The sequence below is a fragment of the Eupeodes corollae genome, chromosome 2, assembly GCF_945859685.1.
Source record: "Eupeodes corollae chromosome 2, idEupCoro1.1, whole genome shotgun sequence".
Lineage (NCBI taxonomy): Eukaryota > Metazoa > Arthropoda > Insecta > Diptera > Syrphidae > Eupeodes > Eupeodes corollae.
The window spans coordinates 28,774,270-28,790,217 of NC_079148.1; the positions used below are offsets into that span (position 1 = coordinate 28,774,270).

The following is a 15,948-nucleotide window of genomic DNA, read 5'->3' on the forward strand; positions in this document are numbered from 1 at the left end:
TTTTCAAGAAAATTTTCCTACCGATGTTATTTCTAGAAGGGATGATCATAATTAGCTACAAAGATTTTGATTTTTAAAAAATACTCAACTTATGTCAATACCTTCAATTTCTACTCAAAACTTGTATATTTCTAAGTGAACAGTATTTTATATTTAGTTTTGTGCTATTCACCGCTTGGAAATATTTGACATTTGAATACCCGATACAAAAACCGTTTCCCAAAACAACCGCTGTATCGGTGATTCAGTTGTTTTATTTATCAACCACATCCAACTTAGCTCTTGGTGAAAATAAAAAGACGGCTGCCAAAAGTCATCCATTACCATTCGCAAAAATAAAATTCTGCGTCCATTTTTCGTCTAATAAATTTATTCGATATTTTTTACCGAATATTTGTCTAAATTTAGGCAAAAATATACATTTTTAGATTTTTTTGATTATTTTCTACACTTAAAACCTAAAAATGGAAGTAGACGAAGAAGAATTCGAAGTTCCTTCATCAAGCAGCAAAGGCGAGAAGAAACGATTCGAAGTCAAAAAAGTAAAAACCATAAACAATTTTTTATTAAAAAATCCAATAACTAAACAATTCCAAATAATAATTTATATTTTTAGTGGAACGCTGTAGCTCTCTGGGCATGGGGTAAGTTTGTTTAAAAACCTTGTTCAACCTTGAATCAGTTCTGGACGAAACAAAAAAAACAAAGAACAAAAATCTAACCTCCAAAGAATGTCATCACAGATTTACAAAGAGAACAACGAATTTAAGTAAAAATTATACTAATATTGAATTTATTTGTTTGTTTTCTAGATATTGTCGTTGACAATTGTGCCATCTGTCGAAACCACATCATGGATCTATGCATTGAGTGTCAGGCTAATCAGGCATCAGCTACAAGCGAGGAATGCACCGTAGCCTGGGGAGTTTGTAATCATGCTTTCCATTTCCATTGTATATCGAGGTGGCTGAAGACCCGACAGGTATGCCCATTGGATAATAGAGAATGGGATTTCCAGAAATATGGTCATTAGGATGAGACTACGCAGTCACGTCACATCCTTACAAACAAACAAACAAAACAACAACAAAATAAATTATCTCTTTTTAGTTTTTTCTTTCCCTATGTGCGAGTACTGAAATGTATAATTTTCTTTCTTTATTTTCTTTTTGCTGAGGGTTTTTGTCTCTTAAATTCAGCCGAAAACTAAGACAAAAATTCAACTTTCATTACACTCAATTAAATTTTAATAAAAACAAAAACTGCCAATTGTTTCTTTATTCGTGTTAATTGAAGGAAAAGAAACAAAACAATAGGTATACAAAATTGTATACGATTGAGAGCAGTTTTAAACAAAAAGTAATGACTCAGAAGTGGTTGTCTCATTGTCCTTTAGCACAATGACCCGCAGCTTCTGTTTGTAAGTTAAGGCCTTTTCTGAAGTTTATAACATGCACATTCTTAAAGAAATAACATGCTAATTCTGGGGTAGTTTCAAAAAAGCCGGTATGCTGCTACTCCTAAATAATGAAAACAATAAAATTGAAACAACAATTTTGTATTTTAAATTCAGCCCAATTGGCACTACGTTGGGGTCCAAGGAAAAGAATATTTAGATTCCAATTGTGAAATCAATAACGAATTCCATAATAGTCAAGAACGCAGGACTCCCAAAAAAAACTAACCTAACACATTCGTAGTGGAAAATTTCATACAATTCTGCAATACGAACTGATTTCGTGAAATTGTTTTTCGGAGTTTGTAAAAGTTTCCGATTACGATGGAATTCGTGTTAGGCCCGAATCTATTGAAAGTTTTAAAGACAAAATTATTTTCGACTGAATTTCAAGAGGACTTCAGGAATTCAAAAACATTTATGATCATTCATTAGCTTAAGTAGGAATGACTAATCCCAAGGAATAATTCACTTGTTTTTTTTTTATTCTAAACTATGATCAAGTTGAAATTCTTGATTCTAGGACTTTTTAAAAAAATGTGTTGAAATGAAAAAAAGAGTACAAAAATTTCATTAATTACATATTATTATGTATATGTCTTATTTTCCGGCTCATATCGATCGAAGCGAATTAGCAAAATAAGAATTCTCCATGAGACGGAACTGGCCGAAGGTCGAGTTGCTATGTCGTGTTCATTTTGATTAAATATAAGAAACACACCATTGTTTAATGTTTGTTTATGGTGTTATTTCAAACAGGAGGTGCACAAACTTAATGCATGGACTTCAGTTCAATTTAAAATGATAATTGAATAAATTTTACAGTCATGACTAAAATATGCATGAATAATAAGCGCAGGCGTCTTTTGTTTGAATTTACAGCTATGGTAGAAATTGAGAAAATTCAAATACACTAGAAATATTTTTTTTCTAATCATTTAATTCAAGTTAAGGTAGCTTGTATCTTCTATCTTCTTAAAACATGGTAATTCCATCGCTTCCAGTTTAATTTGTCTAATTTTTTGTTTTTATTTCGAATATAAAATTTCAATTGAAAAGAACTGAAATGAAATGAAAGAGGTTAGTAACTGTTGACTTATTTTGAACAAAACCATGTTGACTGTCACAAATTATAGACTTACAATTACGGACGAATTACAAAAAACGATATGACTTTACAAATAATGGATTCAAATAACTTAGGGATGACGGACAGTTTTGCAAAGGGACGATAATTTCGTATTTCATTTTTACTACCCTTTTTATGTATCGGTGTTATGAACGAAGTTTTCCAAATTTCAGGAAAAATTGAAGATTTAAGCGATTCATTAAAAAGAATATGAAGAGGATAGGATAAATAGGATGCGCAATTTTTCAAAATATAAGAAAGTACACCATCTGGACCACGGCTATAACAAACGTCAAGTTCGAACGATTTCATCTTCAGAGATCCAAAGACTAATTGAATTCAAATGAGGGAAATTTTGTGAGGAGGCCAATGACTCAGGCGTTTCTTCTTTGAACAAATTTACAAACATATTTTAAATTTTTTCAGAGTCATGACTAAGTTCGTTGTTGAAAAACTTCCAGTTTGGATACCCCTCAGTATTTCTCTTACTATTAACATAGCTCCAAAAGTTTTTTGGGTTGATTTTATGTTGGTTTTTAGTATTTAAAATAAAGTCATTATAAAGAATATCTGAATAGTCAATAAACATATTTCTTAGCTCATTGAATATTACCAAATCATTATCAGCTTTTATTTTATTATATTTAATCCAGGCTTTGTTTCTTTTATTTTTTTTAAGTTTTTTAAGCAAGAGTCAAACCATGGAGGAGATTTAGAAATATTGGGCGGTTTTCGCAATGGTGTTGTCTCATAAGAAAAGTTAAAGAGAACACAGTAGAATTTATAGCACATAGCATTAATGTCACAGTTCTCAAACAAATGATTCCAGTTAACACTACATAACAGGTTGAAAAGTTCATCAAGTCTGCATTTTTTAAAGTTAGATTCAAGATTTTCTTTGGAGCAATTAGGAACATTACATACATTTAAATTAAAAGATAGGTCTAATGTCGATCTTCTTCCACAAGTAGGGTATTGGGTAAATTTACAGCAATATCAGCATTGAGTGGGTCCGAGAAGAATTCCTGAAAATTGGAAGATTTGTATAATAAACCAAAAATCAAAACTTCCCGGGTCCAATCGAAAATTGATATGTGTTTAATTAAAAAATAAAAAGACATACATACATATCTTTAAAATGAGTTTTTATATACTTTTTTTTGAAAAATAAAAGAACACTTGCAGTGTTAAAAAAAATTTGTTTTTCTATAAAACGATTTTTTTATAAAACTTCTTTATAACGAAGCAATTTTTTGTTCCCTTGAAGGATCGCTATAAAGAAGTTTGACTGTAATTATGCATATTTTGATTTTAAGTTAAAGCTATAAGACTTATTCCATTTAGCAATAAGCCCATTTAAACAATAAACTTTCACTCAAAATGAAATTGGAATCGATTCAAAATATAAATTAGAGTTCTGAAATCCACTTTCTAAACCGAAGTGAATTTCCATGTTTTATTTTTCGATATTTGCGATTTTCAATTGATTTGACTTCGACCAGAGTAAGTTGGTGTGATTTAAATTCGACAAGGGGAAATTCTTTAAAAACAGTAGTATTTTCACTTAAGGAAAATGAATCCTTGACTTTTTTGGGTAATGCACCTGGTTCAAAAGAAGTTTAGGATTCTACTTTGTACTTGAGTGAACAAAGAAAGCATTTAAAATGATTGTTCAGCAAGCCAAATGTCTTTTCCATGACAATTCGAGTAAAACAATGTTCCTTTAAATGCTGACACATTCAAAGCTAAGCTTCGACACCATAGTTTCTCCCAAACTATATAATCGGAAACTTCTTATCACAAAGAACTTCAAAACTTCAGCTAGCTGAAAAGTGCTTCAACACAATATGAAATAAAAACACTAATATTTTATACAGTGACGAGCATAAGTGAAGATACTCTATTACTATTTTAGGTAAAATCAAAAATATACGAAAGTAAAATAAAAATGTGAGACAATATTTTAGTTTTTATTTATTTTTCATGAATAAGACACAAAAACAGAAAAAAAAGTAATTCATTAAAAGAAAAATACATAAAAAACACGCCGTAATTTCACAGAGCAAAAGTGTAGGTACCTTTCCATAAAAAAAATTGGATTTATGTTGTTTAATTAAAATAGTTTAAACTCATACCTAGTACTTAGTTGGAAATCCCTTTAATCTCAGAACTTCTCTCACACGATTTGACATTGAGTATACCAGTTTTTAAGTAACATCTGGAGATATCTGTTGCCATTCATCAATAATAATTTGTTTCAATTGAGTTTTGTTTCGTATCTCATGGTTCCGAATACGTTTTTCAAGGTGGACCCATACGTGTTCAATGGGATTCAAGTCAGAACTTTGTGGTGGTGTAACAAAGCATGTGGGGAGAATTATACGCTATCCACATCTTCACGATTAAAGCTATGTGTTTGGGATCGTTGTCCTGATCCCCAGTTTATCGGCGCTTTGGTTCAGGTTTTCTTTTAGAATGTTTAGATAAGCAGTCTTCCCAACACCTGCGGATGACATACACCTCCATACCTCACAATTTTAACTGTGTTTTAGGGAATAAGAGCTTTTCCCTTCTTTCTCTAAGCATTGTGTTTACCATTAGAGCCAAAGATGTTGAATTTAGACTCGTCTGAGAATATGACGTTATCCCAAAAGTCAGTGGTTTTGTTTTTGTATTCATTGGCAAATGTTTTCTTATTAACATCATTGACAAAAGGTCAATTACGGGCAACGCAATTCTTAAATTCAGATCTATAGAGCGATCTTCTAACAGTCCTCTCAGAAACTGTTTTGCTTAAGCTATTCGCAATTGCGGTGGCTATTTTAGGAGCATTTTTAAAGGTTCTTTTTGAATGATTCTTTTTAATTCCCTCTCATCCCTCTTATTTAACTTGCGAGGTCTTCCTGATCTTGGCTTATTTTCTACCCTTTTTTTATTTTTAAAACGATTTATTACCTTCTGTATTGTCGATTTCGGCATGTTCACAATTTTACCAATTTCTTTATAAGATTTACCTTTCTGGTGATGGTTTTTAATTATATTTTTTTCTTCCAGTGTTAACTCTTTTCTCGTCATTTTGCTTAAACTATTTGCACGTTATAAATACAAAGTAAGACACAAGAAACAAAGCACTAATGACTGATTTTGTAAAATGCATTAAATGAAAACCAAATAAATGACATTGTGATAACTGTTTAATAGCAAAACATCAGGCAAGTACACTTTTGCTCGATTAAATTAAAGTATTTTTTTAAATATGCAATATTGCTTGAGAATTTTTTTTCTTTTTTTTTTGCGTTATCCATGTTATGTAATAAATGTAATAAACGATATCCATTATTTTTATTAATTCTGGCTTTTACTTAGTAGATTGTGCAAATTTTACAAGTTTTGACAAAGGATAACTTCACTTATGCTCGTCACTGTATTTACTTTATTGAAAAGCACAGAACAAATAAAAACTTACAAATTATGACAATTAACTGAATTTTTTTCGACTGATCTTAAAATGAATCGTTTTACTACATATGTTAATTTGGTAAAAAGTAAATTACCATTAATTTGACGTCAAAAGAATAACGTGTATTTTTATAAGCATCTTAAATAAACAATAATTTTATCGATGTTTTCCAATAAGAGCTTTTACTGGTGCCTTAAAAATATGTTTTTGTTCTAATTGCTAATATTTCTTCACCTTTTTACCAATTAAAAGAAAGAAAATAAATTATTTTATTACGTTACAACTTGAAGCCATCGAATCATTTCTATGCTTAAGCTAGGCACTGGTAAAAGTGTTTTAATGGTGCATTTCTACCTTTGTGTAGAGGTGTTCCTCAGGGCTCTATTTTGGGCCCTCTGTTGTTTTCAATGTATATAAATGATCTACCTTCCTGTTCGCTGAACGAACCTTGCACTTGTATGCGGATGATGCACAATTATATACAAGTTTTTTACTTGGAATGCTGGAGAATGGCGCATACGAAGTAAATAAGGATTTGGATAAAATAGTTGTCTGGTCCCGTAAAAACGACCTTTGTTTGAATCCTAAAAAATCGAAGTGCTTAGTAATTTCCGGAATCAATATTGACACTTCCTATTTTCCGACAATTTATCTGAACAATACAGGAATTGGTTTCGTTGATTCGGTGAAAAATTTAGGAGGAACGTTTAATGAAACTTTAAATTGGAATGACCATATAAGACTAACGTTAGGAAAGGTGTATGGTGGTCTTCGTATGCTTTGGACTTCTCATTATTTAATACCATTGAAAACCCGATCTATGTTAGCTAAGACCTTAATCGTTCCAGTTATGCTTTTTTGTTGTGAAGTTTTCAGTAACTGTGACTATGAGAACAAGCGCAGACTTAACGTTGCCTTCAATAGCATAGCACGTTATGTTTATGAGCTTAGGAAATATGACGACATATCTCACTTTTCTAAATCTTTATACGGCATCACTCTGGAAAATCTATTCAAACACAGAACTTTAACCTTGCTTCACAATGTTTTACAATCACGTCAACCGGAATATCTATTTAATACAATTATTTTCCCACAATCTAGTAGATCTTGTGATCTTATCCCAATACGCTTCTCATATTTAGTATCTGAACGACAGTTTTATGTGTATGCTTTTCGATTATGGAATTGACTCCCTCTTTCTATTAGGATGATAAGCTGTACGACCCGGTTTCGAGGAGTGCTCAGAGAATTTTTTGAGAAATTTTGATGATGATAGTTTTTCTATTTGTTTTTTTTTTTGTACTGTTTTTTTAATATTTAAAGGATATGATTAATTATTTTACCTTTTCTAATTTTTAAGATACTTATGATATAAAAAGGATTTGTTTTCATTTTTGTTCTTGAATTAAATATCAAATGTCACTTAAGCAATTGTATAACGAATCTTAATATATATAATTCTTCTGAGAGTGTGTATGTCACTGAACTTCTCTTAAACGACTGGACCGATTTTGATGAAATTTTTTGTGTGTCTTCAAGGTGATCTGAGTATGGTTTAGATTCACAATTTTGTCCGCTGGACAATTTTTTTAATTATTTTTTAATTTATTAATAGTTGTTGATTTTATCGAAAGTGAGAGATTACGATACATACAATTTAATCAAGCAAAACTTCGTGCTGAGGAGTACATTCATTTACGTGACGCCGTAATCGGCAACGTAGATGCAAGGAATGACATCAACAACATTGGTACCGCATATATTCTCCCATCATCATACACTGGTAGCCCGCGTCATATGCAGGAATATATTCAAGATGCCATGACGTATCTACGTGCATACGGCCGACCTGATCTTTTTATCACATTTACATGTAATCCAAACAGGGATGAAATCAAAGCATTGGCCATTGCTTCATCAGGCATTGCAGCAACGTTACTTGATGGTGGACGGACTGCGCATTCAGCACTTAAATTACCTTTGAACGTTCATACAAATCCCGAAGCAATGTGTAATAAAAAGAAGCATTCAGGGATGGCTGAAGTTTTGAGAAAATGTAAAATTATTATCTGGGATGAATGTACAATGGCCCACAAGCATTCGCTTGAAGCTCTCGACAGGTCCCTGAAAGATATCAAAAATAATGTTTGGCTTTTCGGTGGTGCTCTACTGCTGCTGTCTGGTGATTTCAGACAAACATTACCAGTCATTCCACGCGCGACATATGCAGACGAAATAAACGCATGTTTGAAAGAATCTTATCTTTGGCCAAGTGTCACTTAATTATACCATACTATTAATATGCGCGTTCGACTTCAAAATGATCCTTTAGCGTCAGGATTCTCTGAACAATTGTTAGACATTGGCAACGGTAAAATTCAATTGTATGAAGATACACAATATATGCGACTTCCAGAGAATTTATGCAACATGGTCGCTACCAAAGATGAGTTAATAACAAGTATCTTTCCAGATTTAAGACATAATTATACTAATCATGAATGGCTGCGAGAGCGAGCTATTTTAGCCGGTGATGAAATTACATTTAAATCGATTGACACTGTTTTTGATCCTGACGAAGTTGTCAACTATCCTGTAGAGTTTCTAGATTCACTAGATTTACCTGGAATGCCACCACATAATTTGCGACTGAAAATTGGCTCACCTATAATTTTGCTTCGAAATTTAAATGACCCAAAATTGTGTAATGGCACGCGATTAGTTGTAAAAAAAATCATGGGCAACATTCTTGAAGCCACTATTTTGAGTGGAAAATTTCAAGGTGAAGTTGTACTTTTACCACGGATCCCAATCTGAAGGAATCACATTCGCCTATACCATTCAAACGTTTACAATTTCCAATCCGCTTGGCATATGCTATGATTATAAATAAGTCACAAGGCCAAACAATGACAATTTGTGGCTTAGATTTAGAAAACCCATGTTTGTCTCACGGCCAATTATATGTTGCGTGTTCCAGAGTTGGAAAACCATCGAATTTATTTATTAATACACCTTAGGGTTTAACCAAAAATATTGTACATCCAATGGCATTACGATAAATTAAGTTTTTGTAAATAAAAAATATATTTTTTGAATAAAATAGTTTAAGTGTAAGCTTTTTTACCTTTAATTAAAACAAGTTGAAGATTTTATTACACATACTCACACGCTATAGATTAGTCTAATTGTAATAAATTTACATGTAATGACGTTAGATATTGTCATAACATTTGAATAATAATTTTCATCAAAATGGTCCAGAATGTTTTTAGCTTATTAAAAAAAGTTTGAAATTTTCAAATTAAAGACGTGTAGACAGGACAACGTCTGTCGTGTCCGCTAGTATACTTATAGTATTGAAGTACTGATGTTTACTCTAATTTATAAGATATTGTATCTTACTGAGTAAATTATAAGAAATAAATAAATAAATAAATCATCTGTGCTTGACGATTATTTGGTTACAGAAACACTGGTTCACAAAATTAAGTTTTTTGTTTCGACCACCAAATAAAACAATACTTTATTAAATGATTTGTTTCCATCACATCGGGTTTTTGAAATAAGCCTATTTTTTAAAAATCTGTAAATAAAAGGTTTTTAAAAGGCTAAGGTAAGTCACAAGATAGTTTTTAACACTAATTTAATTGGCTTGATTTCGCATCCAAACTTCGATTTTGGATATCTGCTTAAAAGTTAAAATATTCAACATTAAATTTTAATTTTTGAATATATTTAAAAAATGTATTTCATATAATATTTTTCATGCGACGGATTTTGTAAAAACAACAAAAAAAAATGCTTCAAACCGTTTTTCGTTAAGAACCGTCTAAGAATAAATCGTTCAGCATTTATTTAGGGACAGCTTCAGATTAACAACTGAAAAGTTTTTCAAAAATTGTATCATACTCTAAAAATATTAAAAGTTTTAGATTTGGGAAAAGGTCCCAAAATACCTTGAAAAAAAAACTACTTTATGAATTTTGATAGCCTCAAAAAGCCTAATATAAATGTTTTTTTTTTCCTTTGCATTTTAAAAAGTGATTCTCAAAAGCCTTACCACATGATAGATTGTTATTAAAGTAAAGATATAGGAAATAATGGACAGCAAACCCCTTCCGAAAACCCAACCCAAGACCCAATTAAATGTTTGCATTAATAAAAAAAAAATTATAATCTTTCAATTAAATAATAAATACTCTCAATGTTTTTTTTATTTGAAATGATGTTTTATAATAATAATGTTTTTACGATTTTGTTGTTACATTTTTCTTTTTTAATTAATAAAACATTGTTTTTGAATTCGTGTTATTTTTGTTTTCAATTAAAATGTAAAATATTCTTTGGGGGAATATTTTAATTTTATATGGCAGGTAAAATTAAGTCTGCAAAACAGGAATGAACAACGCATATATTTACTTTATTTTTTTTTTTAATTTTATATCATATAAATACACTTATGTAAGTTATTTATTATTTTATTGAGGTTCAATAATAAAAATAAAATATTTACACAGTCGACAGAAGTAATGCAATCTCATATTATATTTTTTTTAGCCAAAACGTATATTTACTTCATAAAACCTTTTGTGTTTTTTCTAAATATACTTAAATTTACTTGAATATTTAAAATTTTACAATGGTTTAATTTGGTTTCTATTCGTGTTGGTAGCAGCTAAAATTTAAATTTATAAGTTTTTTTTAATATTTCAAATTTACATAATTTGTATGGTTTTTATTTTCAATTCTAACTACATAATTTTGCTTCTAATTTGTTATGCTAAATATTTTGTATTTCCTGATATTCTTTTATTACTTTTTATTATTTATTGTTGATGTTTTATGTTGGGATGAATACAAATGAAGATTGAAGTACTCTCATTTCTAAGTTGGAAGATCATTTTGACTAATTGCAGGAGCTGTGTTATAATTCATATTTTTTCCTCGTATTAATACTTCGTTGGCCTAAAGCTTTAAAAAAGATAGAAAGAAGTAAAGTACAAGGCTCCTAAAATCCACGAAGACAATTTATGAAGCAAGATATTCGTATTAATTTTAAATTAACATATTTCATTTCACACTTAAATTTTTTTTAAATATTTTCTTAAAATAAAGCATGTTTACAAAACTCTCAAAGTGATATTATGAAATGGCAATGATAAAGGGAATAAAATAGTTGTTTTGATGATCGAGTCCTCAGAATTTCAATTTATTTAAAATTAATACATGTTTTATATATAGATAATGGCACGAGTACATCTAAAAGAAAATAAGAGAGTTAAAAAGATACAAAAATGTTTTTGAAGGCATCTAGAAAGAAAGTGGGAAAAGTAAAAGAAAAAATTATTCGCGAAGTTTTCAAATAAAGAAACATCAAAAACTATAAAAAAGACACTTAAAATTTCAATTTTCCTTAAACTTAAATTTAAGACTTGACCTTTTACCACAGCACTTCTATCGTTGAGATAAATCCTTTAATTGTGGGACTTTCAAATCAGCTTTTGTACTAAAATATATATGTAAATCAATTAGTTAACGTACTTTGTCGCATTTTATTTGTTAAGATATAAGTTATAACAATATCTGATAAAATCAATCAATTGGTTTGTTTTATATAAAAAAGAAATATGAGTCTGGAGTAAAATTAATCACTATTATAAACGAACATAAATTAAGAATCGAATTGCAATCAAAATCATTTTCTTGTAAATTCAAAAAACGAAAATAAATCGAATTAATATTTTAAAACTACAACGACATCACAACAATTGCAAGGAAATATACGGCCCTATCAGGAATCTTCAGGCGAACTTCTTTTTTCTCGAGATATTTCTTAACCTCGTAAAATATGACAACCAAAATTTCATTTGGAAATTTTCCCAAAATCAATTTATTTAAAAAAAAAACTTTTAAACGTTTTTTTTTGTTTTCAATGGTTGAAATAAGGATACATTGATTATTTTCTTTTTCTAAATTGTGGAAATTATTGAATTTCCAGCGAAAATTTTCATTATTTTATAAAGGTTTTGAAATCTGTAAAAATATGGAACACGAAAAAATTTAAATTCGAATTAATCAATTGCTTAAAACCAGTTAAAAATTTGTGCTGGAATTCTTGAGAGTATTTGATATCCAGAAATTCACAATGCAATCTTCACCAACTGAACCAAATGAGAAAAACTTTCTGCTTACAAAATGTTAAATGTCAGTAAGTGGAATACAAAAGAAGACCTAGTGGAGATATTCGGCCCTATCACGAATTCCGTCCCAATTAGAATTTTATATTTATTTATTTAATATCAATTAGAGTTTACGATCTCAAATAGATTAACGAAATTTTTTAAATTATACATCGAATCATAATAAAATTCCTAATTTGAAACTTTGACGAATCCCGAAAAATACTATAACCGAATACGTGGTAGTGGAAAATCTTATACAATTTCGCATCACGAACGGATTTCGTGATATAATTTTTGGAATTCGTAAAATTTCCCGCTTACGATAAAATTCTTTATAGGCCTTAATTCAAAGACAAAAAATATGTAAGTTTTATAAAACACGTTCCAAGTTTTAATCGAAACTTGTTTTATGGATCTCAAAATACATTTCCCTCAATGCAATAACATACATAATCTGATATCAATAAATTCGAACATAATTTAAATTTCAAATGTTCGAAATAACGAAGTCGTGATAACTCCGAAGAAGTTCTCATTAGAAAGACAATAGCAAGCAAAATTGAAAATGAAAAAACTTTACACTTTTGGGTTATTGTAAATTAAATTTTTCCGAGGAATATTTCAGCTTTCGAACATTGTTTATGTTAATAATACTAAAAGATTTTTCGGAATTATTTGGTATCAGTAAATGAATTTTCAGCTAAATTTCGATATATTCACCTCTATTACCGATGTCGTAAACGACAGCAAAATATACGACACGACACAATCTGCATTCCATAAGTCGTTTTCAACTTCTGTCACTCATTTTGTTGTCGTTTGTAAACATTCAGCATTCTGTTAGACGAAATTAAACGACGACAGTGAAAAAAAACGACGGTATCTCTCTTTTGAAAATTTGCTCACGACGAAGAAATGGAAGTTCGCGAAATTGTAAGTTTCCTTGTTAAATAATTTATTTTATGGAATTTATTAGTAAACTTTATTTGCGACGAATAAAAAATAAATATTTTTGCACATTTTCAGTTAAAATTAACAAATCTAAACCAATTCGAGGTGCTTGTTCAGCTGATGGAAAGCAACAAGCAGTTGGGTAGTGGATTTTTGTAATGTATGAACAAAGCCGATTTTAAAAAAGAATGGAATGTAATAGCTGATAAACTCAGCAGCAAAGGTCCTCCAATAAGAGATGGTGATGGTAGGCAAAAGATTTGAATCAGTTTATCATTAACACATTTTTAAAATTTGCTTTTTCAGGTTTGGGCTGACTTTGAATTTATTCAGAACAACAAAAAAGAAGTGAAAGGAAATGGAGAAGGGTCAAACCAATTGCTTATCCTATCTACGCTTGTGGATGCTGTTGCAAATCTACTTAAATATAAACAGGTGGGTAAGCCCGAGTGGAAATGCAGTTGGTGTATCGCAGCTCCCAATCACTTCAACGTCTTCATGATCCGGACATACATATTTCAAAGCAAATTCAGGCTACATGTGCAGATGCCGACGCTTCACTGTCCTATTTGTACAATTAATTGTGCCTTTGCAATATTTCGCTCTCAAACTTCTTCATCATTATCACTATCGCTGCTTGTGTTGTAATACATTTAAACACTTCTTATTTTAATAATTTATTTATTTGGTTATAATTTAATACAAACACATTTGTTGAATATCGAGCAATTAAATGATTTAAAATTTGATTTCAGTTTGAGCGATCTCTGATACATTTTCATAGTTTAAAAATCTGCTACAAAATAGTCGCGTCTAAAAAGTTATAGAATGCCACTTTAAAAACGACACGACATCGGTAATAGGCAGGATTTATTTTGTTTTCCTAGGAAAATATAATTCTAAAGGAATTCACGATAAATATTTCGAGGGAAAAAACACTCGATAGTGCCATTTTTCACGAAATGTTCATCCCTATTTTGTTAAACGGTTACGTGAAATTAAAAAAATTAAAGAAGTTGATCGATAACGGCGTATATAATATTCCTGTAATGCGGGGAAAAAAATTAGTTATTTTTTTTCATGCAAAAAAATTGTTAGAATAAGCGACTCGTTCCTTCTATTTGTCCACCGATTTTTTTCCAAAATTAGTTCAAACTTGTTTTGAAGTAAATTTAAAAATATAATTCTTCTTAGCATTTTTTAAATAGAAAATTTTTAAAATTGGGACTCGAAAGATACACAATTTAAATAATTTAAGGGCATGTTTTACTGGTGAGCGTTTATAGCGATCTGTAAATTTACTTAATTAAATAAGTGAAACTTATAACCACAAGGTTTGCTTTTTTTCCATTGATTTTTGTGTATACCCTTTGAATACCCCTATAATGACTAATGAGTAATTAGGAAAGAATCAGCCTTATTGTGAGTTTCACGTGAACAAGATTCCGCCCGAAAAATATCCCTTTTTTCGATTCGCCTATTGTGAGTTTCGGGCGAACAAAAATTCATGTTCGAAAGATTTCCCTTATTGGGAGCACTCAATTCGGGCGGAATGAAACGTCATTCACAACTAAAATAATTCACTTATTTTTTGGAGGTGAACAGGAAAACAACAAATAATGATGTAAGTAAATAAATGCAATTAGTGTTAAAAAAAAGAACAAAATAATACAATAACTTTTATATTTATGTTAGGAGCAAATCAATCAATTCCAAACAAAGTAATATGCTGCTCAATAAAATGCAGGAAAACCCAGAAATAGCACTCGGTTTTGTAAAAGAAAGCAAGGACAAAATCAATGCATTTTGGAAGCGGATCACTTTGGAACTCAACAGCGCAGGGCCTCCAATCAAAACTGAGTTCGAATGGAAAAAGGTAAAGACTCATTTTTATTTTTTGTGCTAAATCAAAAAAAGAAATGTTTTTTTTTAATTAGGTTTGGAATGACCAAAAACGCTACGTGCGAAAAAAAGCTGCTACTAACAAAATGTATGAGAGAGGCACAGGAGGTTGGAATGAAGGAAGCAGTTGAGGGTGTTGGAACTTCGCAATCTTTTGGATTGAAACTACCCCAAAAAAGAAAACAAGGCGATGAAGAAAATCAAAGTCCAATTCAGGATTTGTTTGAAACAATTGTTGGTTATGAAGATCAAAACCAACAAGGCTGTGAAGCTCCACCGTTACCGCTTTCGGATACTCAGATTGCACCTGAAAATAGCAGCGACGAAGCAACCACTACTGCTTCGACCAGCCGGAATGCCAGGAAACAAAAGGTTGGGAAAATGAGTACCCTAGAAGTAGTCATGGAGGAGCGGGCGAACACAAATATTTCGGGCGAACGATTTTCCGGGTGAAACTCACAATAAGGCTGAATATGATTGTAATTAGTGGGAAATATTGAGCCATTAGTACGTCCGAAATTGGGCTCAAGGGTAAACTGACGATCATTCCTAGAAATACGGGTATTACGGTGTATGAAAGAAGAGTACAACAGGCTATTTTACTAGACCATTGTTTGTAAAAACATCGATTAATCAATATGCATGAAACCTTGCGGCGGTGTTGAAGAGAAGCAAAAGTCTCAGTAATAGAACGGTCGCCTATTATTTCATCAGTAATGATGTCTTCGGAACAGTAAACAAAATTGGAATGACATCAGTAAAACAAAAACTGATGAACTATAAAAACAAAATTTCATCATGTTCAAACTATATTTACGAAATGAATTCAACTTTAAATGCATTTTTTTCTGAACTTGAATTA

General features: G+C 30.6%; 1 protein-coding gene across 1 annotated transcript; it reads left to right on the plus strand.

Annotated features, from left to right (window-relative positions):
- The first annotated feature begins 286 nt into the window (after positions 1 to 286).
- On the plus strand, positions 287 to 1,052 carry LOC129945673 (RING-box protein 1A). The gene is made up of 3 exons (XM_056055518.1): positions 287 to 542; positions 617 to 644; positions 813 to 1,052. Exons 1-3 carry the CDS (start codon positions 465 to 467, stop codon positions 1,031 to 1,033), a joined length of 327 nt encoding a protein of 108 aa, XP_055911493.1. The 5' UTR covers positions 287 to 464; the 3' UTR covers positions 1,034 to 1,052.
- Positions 1,053 to 15,948: the final 14,896 nt, after the last annotated feature.